The sequence below is a fragment of the Triticum aestivum genome, chromosome 6D (genome assembly GCF_018294505.1).
Source record: "Triticum aestivum cultivar Chinese Spring chromosome 6D, IWGSC CS RefSeq v2.1, whole genome shotgun sequence".
Taxonomy (NCBI): domain Eukaryota; kingdom Viridiplantae; phylum Streptophyta; class Magnoliopsida; order Poales; family Poaceae; genus Triticum; species Triticum aestivum.
In genome coordinates, this window is record NC_057811.1 from 482065033 (window position 1) to 482073002 (window position 7970).

Below are 7970 nucleotides of genomic sequence, written 5' to 3' on the forward strand. Positions count from 1 at the left end.
ATGGACATTGGTGGAAAGGTTAGAAGATGTTAAAGTAAAATAACCAAACCTTATAAACGTTTCCGAATGGACCTCCACCAATCTTCCGCTCCGCGGAGAAATCATTTGTAATTTTATGGTCTGCTGCTTGCCCCTGATGTGCCAGTCAGCAATGCAGCATTGAGCCTTCACTCCAATACATGAAAAATTACTGTCAATTTTCAGCAATGCAGCATAAAAGATAAAAAAAATCAGACTTTCCAGCAGTAAAAGATCAAAATTACTGAAATTTGACTTCAGTAGTTACTGGTTTCTTATTGACATTGACCAAGATTACTGAATTTGTTTTCAGTTTTCACAGTTTTGACATTGACCAAGATTACTAAAGAAAATATCAGTCCAAATCTGTCTACTGTCTTCAACATTGACCAAGATTACACAAAAGCTCAGACAGTAGCTAAATTTTCCCTACTCTGGTGCACCATAATTTTCCATATTCATTGAGCAAAATTCAGTCCAAATCTCTCTACTGTCTTCAACATTTGCTAATTGTCTACTGTCTTCAACATCTATCAGTACAAATGAACTTCAGTTCAGAACTATAGCATGAACTTGAGTTTACTCTGGATCTGAAGCTCCGGCAAGCTCTGGACTTGAGCACGTGGAGTTGTGGACGCCTTGAGCGCGTAGTGCTCCGGCGAGCTCGGCGGTGAGCTCCTCCACCTTGACCACCCGTGCTTCCCAGTGCTTGGGTCGACGATGTCCATGGAGGGGGCGGGCTTCATGGTTGACGGCGAGCAGGTGGTCGGACGAGGGGGCCAGCAGGGGTCGCCGGAGTCCAGATCGTCGGGTAGTTGGCAGGTGCCGATGGGGAGGGAGGAGCGGAGACGGGAAGGCGGGAGCGGGGAAGCGCCACGGCGAGGAGAAGAGACCGAGTCGACAAGGCGGCAGACGGAGGAGGGGGCACTCGAGGAGGAGGCTGACGGAGGAGGTAGACATGGACGGCGGCCGCCATGGCCAGGGGTCCTCGGGGATGGACGCCTCGCTAGGCCGCCGCGCAAAAATCCAACCTTCAGCTTCAAACGAGGCATGGGGGAAGAAGGTCGCACCGGCGTGGGAGGAGGTGGGAAGGGAGGGGCAAGGCGACGTGGGCGAGCAAGCAGTGAAAGAATGGGGTAGCGAGGGACAGAGATCAGGTGACATGCACCTCTTTGCATGTCACCGTGTGCCCCGAATTCAAATTTAAACATTGCAAAAAAAAATCTGAAAAAAATCATGTATGTTCACAGCACATATTAAGATAGCCCCTAAAAAATTCAGATCAAAATTTGAAACATACATCGAGAAGCAAAAAAGAGAAACTCAGATGTGAATAGTATACAGAGAACCATTCGCAACTATTCATGACAGATTTCTCTTTTTTGCTTCTTGATGTATGTTTCGAATTTTGATCTGAATTTTTTAGGGATTATCTTAATATGTGCTGTGAACATGCATGATTTTTTTCAGATTTTTTCGTAATGTTTAAATTTGAATTCGGGCCGCAAGGCACACGGTGACGTGCAAAGGTGCATGTCACCTGATCTCTGTTCGGTAGCGAGGGGAAGAATGGGCGGGGTGGAGTGCGGATTGTGTCGGGGGAAGCTGGGGGTGTTTTCTGCAAAATGTACACGGTGACAATTTTAGAATATGTAAATTATATTCTGCATGGTCCCCTTAGCATTGCACGTAGCTCCGCCACTGATATTGTCTTTTTTACAAGCTGATGATTTGTTCTCCCTCGGTGGTGTTATGTACATACCATTGGATACAGATTACATTCAGGCAAAGTGCACCAGCGATTTTTTTGCATCTCTTAATTTCTAGTTGCTACACTAGTAGTTTAGTTTGGTGGTTAACAGGCATTTAACCATTCGCCACACTAAATTTTTGCTTTACTTTTCTGGGAGTCACGAATTAGATATCTGAAGCCTATATATGTCTCATCCTTTTGCATTCTTTCATTAATCTATAGAAATGCCTAAACTATCTGATGATAAACAATTTGTGCTAGATAGAGAAACAAACAACTATCATGGCGATGGCTCCTCTTCCTACAATGGATGATTTGATGTTCCCCCTTTCTCTGAGCTGCATATATGCATTGTTACAACATGACCATGATTTTTGACCTGTTTACGTTTACGACCGCAAAGTCAATCTTGTGTTCATGTTTTCCTAATTGTGCCAAGTAGGCGTGATTCCGAGGTCGTGTTGGGAACCAACTAGCTTCTCCGTGTGATTTTCTCGTGGGCCTCTTGATTTTCTTTTAAAAAAAAAGGAGGATCACCCCTGGCCTCTTGATTTTCTGATGTACTAATCCCCCCCTGCATCAATCTATGGATTATGGTTTTTTTAACATCAGTACAGACACAAGCGCTCATATACACGCGTATACACTCACCCCTATGAACGCACATACGCACACCCTACCCCTATGAGCACCTCCGAAACACCGAGCCGGCATATCATGTTGAAATTTACGAAGTCATCATAGTCACCTCGTCGTCGACGAAAACGTCTCCTCCCACTGAATACGCATCGCCGAAAATCCTGAAATAAATCCAGGAATAAATGCGAGCACCAGGATTTGAACCCTGATGGGCTGGGGATACCACAGTCCCTCTAATCATCCAACCACAAGTTGTTCGCATCATGGACTATGGTTGAAGTGTTTATATGCATCTCCCTTGCCACTGTACTGAAATTTGAGATCTACATGTTTTTTCCACTTCTAGCTACAATTCCATCACCTATCCTTGAACACGCTGCATCAATTGAAGCAGAACAGGTCGCTCAGTTGATCCTGGCCGTGAAACTAAACATGACATGGTATTCTCAATGCAATTGCCAAACTGCACTCTAAGAACATGACTTATAGGGCTTGCATTCTCCATTTTCAGCACTTGCACATGCATCCATCTCCTCCTCAACGACCACCAAAAGGGCCTCCAGCCGCTGCCGCCATCACGCCGTTGGAGCTACAGTTGCTCGCGTAGGGCGCGGGCAGTGAGCTGCGGTGGCTCGCGGAGGCATCAGGGAGGTGAGGGAGATCTGAGCCGGCGCGTGCTGACTGCTGACATGAACGAGTACCGACGACAAGCTGTGGGGGCTCGCGCAGGCATCAGCGAGGCGACGGTGAGCTACGGTTGCTCGCACAGGCGTGGGAGAGCTAGGGCGACGAGTTTCCATGCTCACACATGCATCAGTGAGCTACGGTGGCGACAAGGACGAGCACTTCAGAGCAATCCTACCCAACCATTCCACATGCATCAGATAAGGTTGAGTGTCGCCGTCGGTCCGCCTCGTCTTCGGTGGCCTTAGGGCATGGCGGCGAGGTGGATCTCGGCCCTTGCCAGTGGGAGGGCTCTCTTTTCAGTTGTTTCTTCGCGTTTGTTAGGATTTGTGTCCTGCTCGGGAAGACGAGCCGCTGGATCCGGTCGGCAACATCATCCTCAACACCATCTGGTATAGCCGAGCCTACCCTCCAGCGAAGAATGTCGAGATATCGGCGATTAGCACCAGAGGCCTTCTGCGGATCGCTGTCCGATCCTTATATGGTCTTGTTTCCTTTCTCTGCACCCGGTGTGCCGCGACACACCTCACACCTGATGAAGCAATTCGACGACTGCAGGCTGTCGGTGCTGATCTCCGACTCGCTGATCCAAACCTCCTAGTTGATGATGATAAGAATGATGATGATATGGTGGTATCTGCCACTGTCGAACAAGCCTACACTGCTGCGGCTGCAGCAGCTCGACACCCTGAGCCTCATGACCAGGTAGAGCTTCTCAGGCCGTCTAATTCAGTGTCGCGGATGGCCTCCGACCGTCTCAAGGGTGATGCCGTGCTCTCCCATGAGGATGCTGAGCACCTCCCTGAATACTTGATGTATTCCTGCATGTTATCAGAACACCAGCAGCAGCCAGAAACAAAGATCAAGGTTCTAGACCGGTGGGCTCACATAAGGGTGCAACATCGGATTAACAAGTTCTGGGACCAGCATGCTAGGCTCGTCGGAATGGCGAAATCTGCAATGGACTCATACAGCAATGAACTCGGGGTTGGTTCCTTCTCTTTAAGACTTTGCTCTCTCTGCAAAACAATCCATGTTTCCAGTTAACCTTTCTTTTGTCTTACTGATTCAAGGTACCAAGTTACAAGCTTCATGTTATCTGCGGTGCCAATGAGTATGTTGATGGTCCTGTGTGCACAAGGCCTGGCAAAGGCTACTACCGTTGCTCCCACATCAACTTCCTTGCTGCCCAATCTGCTGCTACACCTCCGACGCTCTTCTTTGCTGAATGTGCCAATGATGGCACAGATGTGCGCTTGTGCTGCCCTGTGCGTGTGCTGCCTCCAGGCACTGGTATGTTGCTGTTTTGCCCTTGCTAGTAATGTTCTCCATCAATCAGATATATAGTTCCTTGTCTTGTATCAAGCTGATAAGTCAGGCACCTATTTGCCATGTCCGTCTTTAGAGGTATGTATGCTACGAGTAATGATTCATTCTGCACCAGAGGTGGAAGAATCGTCCTGACAGATTACTGAACACAATGGGTAATTACTGAAGTGAGTTGGTAGAAGTTAAAAATAATAATCAAGAAAATGCCAAAAGGCAAGATGTCTAACCAAAAATAACACCAACTCTGTTTCCACATGCTGGAGCCTCTGGAGATTCAAAACAGAGCAAACCAAATAATGGAATAGCAGACGCTCAGTTCAGCGGCACAGTTCAGTACTAGTAGATAATTATAAAAGGTGAAAACCAAGCTTTAGCACCCGAGCTATTGCCGTGGTCCTTTTTTTGACGGAAGAAAATAATCATGTTCATATTCATACTAGGTGATCCCATTGGGATCTGTATTCTGTAAGACAATGCCAACTGAAAAATCTGAAGTATCCTTTCTTTCTGAAGACGGACTATCACTACTGCATCCTATGTGAACTTTGTTTCTAGAAGAAAGCCATCGTCAAGCACTGTATTATGTACACACCATAGGTATTATAAGTCGTCATCCCTATAAAGTACTGTTATGTGTGACACCACATGTTTTAGCTCATCCTCTGTACAGCATGAGGTTTCCGATTCAGTCACCAAGCAGCATAGGCTTCTTTATAAGATACCACCTTCAGAATACACCTTTAACAAAGTGTTCAATGAACTCTGCAAGTGTAAGTATATTTCAGTCTTATAGGACGACAATATTAGCAGCTCTATCATCATCCAATGAACGCTGCTACCCACCACCCAACCATCTACGCCGCTCACGGCTCACCCCTTGCTCCCTGAGCGCCATGAATTACAAAGATTTTCTGACACGAACAGTGTAGAAAGGCTTCCTGATTTGCTCCCTTATCGATGACTAATTGCTGTGCATGAATGTATAAGTAAATTTCTGTTCACTCTACCATCCAAAACTAACTATAAATAACATGATGTCTCTGTATATTTGCATGGCAGAACAAGTCCGTTGCATGTACTGTGAGTACCATGGGAGTAGGATTGTACACCCAACAAGGGTGAGCTTCCGTGGGCGCAACATCGAGTTTGAGAAGATGCTGTGTGGAGAAGGAGTGTATTCAAAGTCATTCACCAACAATGGGATCATCGCACACAGCCGCGAGGCAAGTGGCTGTGTAGGTGCTGTGGTTGACGACTGCATCTACGACGTCTACCGACGTGACGATACACCTATAAAGGCAGAGGACTTTGTACGTATGTCAGATGCTAATGTGGTGTTTGACTGATTGAAGAGCTCGTGCCATTTGCCAATGCAAGCAGCAAAGGTGAGTTGCATGAATGATAGATGCCAGCCTTTGTATTTGCTAGCTAGCTAGAGAGACAGAGAGAAATTTAACCACCACTTTACTTAGTGCCATGCAAAATGTTTCTTGCAGTTCATCAAGGGATGCCTTGTGTTGTTTTCGTATCAGGGTTCCCGCTTCTTTGCTGAGATATTGGTCCAAGAAAGATGCATGGGTCTTTTGCTGTCATGCAAACTTTATGTTACTCACTGGCTATATACTGATATCATACTGTCAAAAAACGTCTTATATTAAGTTACGGAGGGAGTACATGCTTTATGTTCATCTGCAGTACTATACTATGCAATTTAATTGGAGTGTCGGGTTCATGGAGACGTTGCAAGTTCTTGTCAAGGTAAAGAAACGAAAAACAGAGAAAGTTCATGTCTCAAGTTTGGTATCTAGCTGGTGCGCTCACTTAAGCTCTTGTGAGCCATAAGACCTCTTACCACGGCAAGTCCCTGTGAAATAATTTTGGTAGAGAGAAAAAGTGGCGCGCAACTGTCTTTAGAGAAGAGAAGCACGAGCGGGCGACCCAATCTTTACGGCGTGGGATTGATGAATGAAGGGATAATTGTCGCTCCCTCTTCATGGTGTAGGATCGATGAATGGAGGGACAACTATCGCCCCCTCTTCATGACGTAGGATCGATGAACGGAGGGATAACTAGTTGCAAGTTGCCAAAAAAGAGAGATGGTGGCCCAACGAGGAGGATGCCAACCATAGCATGCAATCCGAGTTCAAGACGTGGAGCACGGGATTGATGCAATCTTTGCAAGGGAAATCACGAACACTAACCCACACAACCACCCTTAAGTTGTGGAGCACAAATTATGAGCAACTCCACATGGAATCTCGAGAATAAGGGTAGCAATAAGTCTCCAATCTCATGATGAGTCTTATGTCTTTGTCTATCTATACCAATATAAAAAGACCCAAAGAGGCAGATTCAATTAATCTCGGCCATCAAACCATGTCAATCCAACGACCTAGATTGCTCCAATGGTGAGCTCTCAACATGTTGAGCGTGCAATTGATAGCATACCAAATATTAACATATATATTAATCTCATAATTAACACGTAATTGATATCCTACCTAATATCAACTGCAGTTAATTTTCTCCCTAATATCAACGTGCATTGCACGTGCTCATTTACTAGTTAATAGAAATACCAAAAGTCCTCTACGAATGGATGCACTAATCTATTTATATTGGGGACACCCTCCAATATGTGTGAAAAGCTAACTAACTTCGAGAACCAACATAGTGTGAAAATCGAACTAGCTTAGGTGTGAAACCAAACCAGCTTAGGGAATTGATGAGGTAACTTCTAGAATTCTCTTGTAAGGTGTAGTTAGCTTATTTCATCATCAAATATTGTTTCGTCGGAGTCGGGACATTATTTTTTTTAGCAGCAAACTTGTTTTCCCCCTAACTCCTAGCTATGTTTATTCGAACTAAAACATTGTTTCTTCATGGGCTGAGATGTTGTGGGCCCTCTTTGACATTGCACCTGATCATATATTTGCTTCGTGTGACTTCTTGTGATTGATCTATTGATGATTGGTGTAGTGTGAATGGTTGTGATATCATCCTCATCATCTCTCTCTTGAAAAGGAGTTGTCCTCAACTCTAAAGGGCCAAGGTATAAGAAAAGATCAAAGACGTTGAAGGTTGGGCTAACACGATAATCTTCTAGAAAATCAATCTTGTAGGCATTGTCATTTATCTTCTCAAGCACCTTGAATAGGCCATCACTGTGAGCGACAACTTGCACTTGCGTTGCTCAGTAAAATGGTCCTTCAATAGATGTATCCATACCAAATTTCCTTGCTCAACAACATCCTCTCCCCTTTGCCTTCTCATGAAGTTGCTTGCCTAAATCAACATTCTTACTTGCAAAGTTGGTTCGTTCTCAAAACAGGAAATGGAAAAAAATCAGCAATAGGTTTTAACCCATAAACAAGCTCAAAAGGGTAAAAATTAGTGGTTGAATTTACCGCCATGTTATATGCAAACTCCACTTGAGGTAGACACTCATCCCAGATCTCCAAATTCTTCTTTAGGACAGCTCTTAGCATCATGGACAATGTTCAATTTACAAATTCGGTTTGTTTATCAATTTGTGGGTGGCACGCCG

At 45.1% G+C, this 7970-nt stretch overlaps 1 protein-coding gene across 1 annotated transcript; it reads left to right on the top strand.

Moving 5' to 3' along the window:
• The first annotated feature begins 976 nt into the window (after positions 1 to 976).
• Positions 977 to 6031, top strand: LOC123142777 (uncharacterized). The gene is made up of 6 exons (XM_044561534.1): positions 977 to 1175; positions 2757 to 2850; positions 2922 to 3156; positions 3419 to 4081; positions 4168 to 4387; positions 5483 to 6031. The coding sequence occupies exons 1-6, from the start codon at positions 977 to 979 to the stop codon at positions 5767 to 5769; spliced, it is 1698 nt and encodes a 565-aa protein (XP_044417469.1). The 3' UTR covers positions 5770 to 6031.
• Positions 6032 to 7970: the final 1939 nt, after the last annotated feature.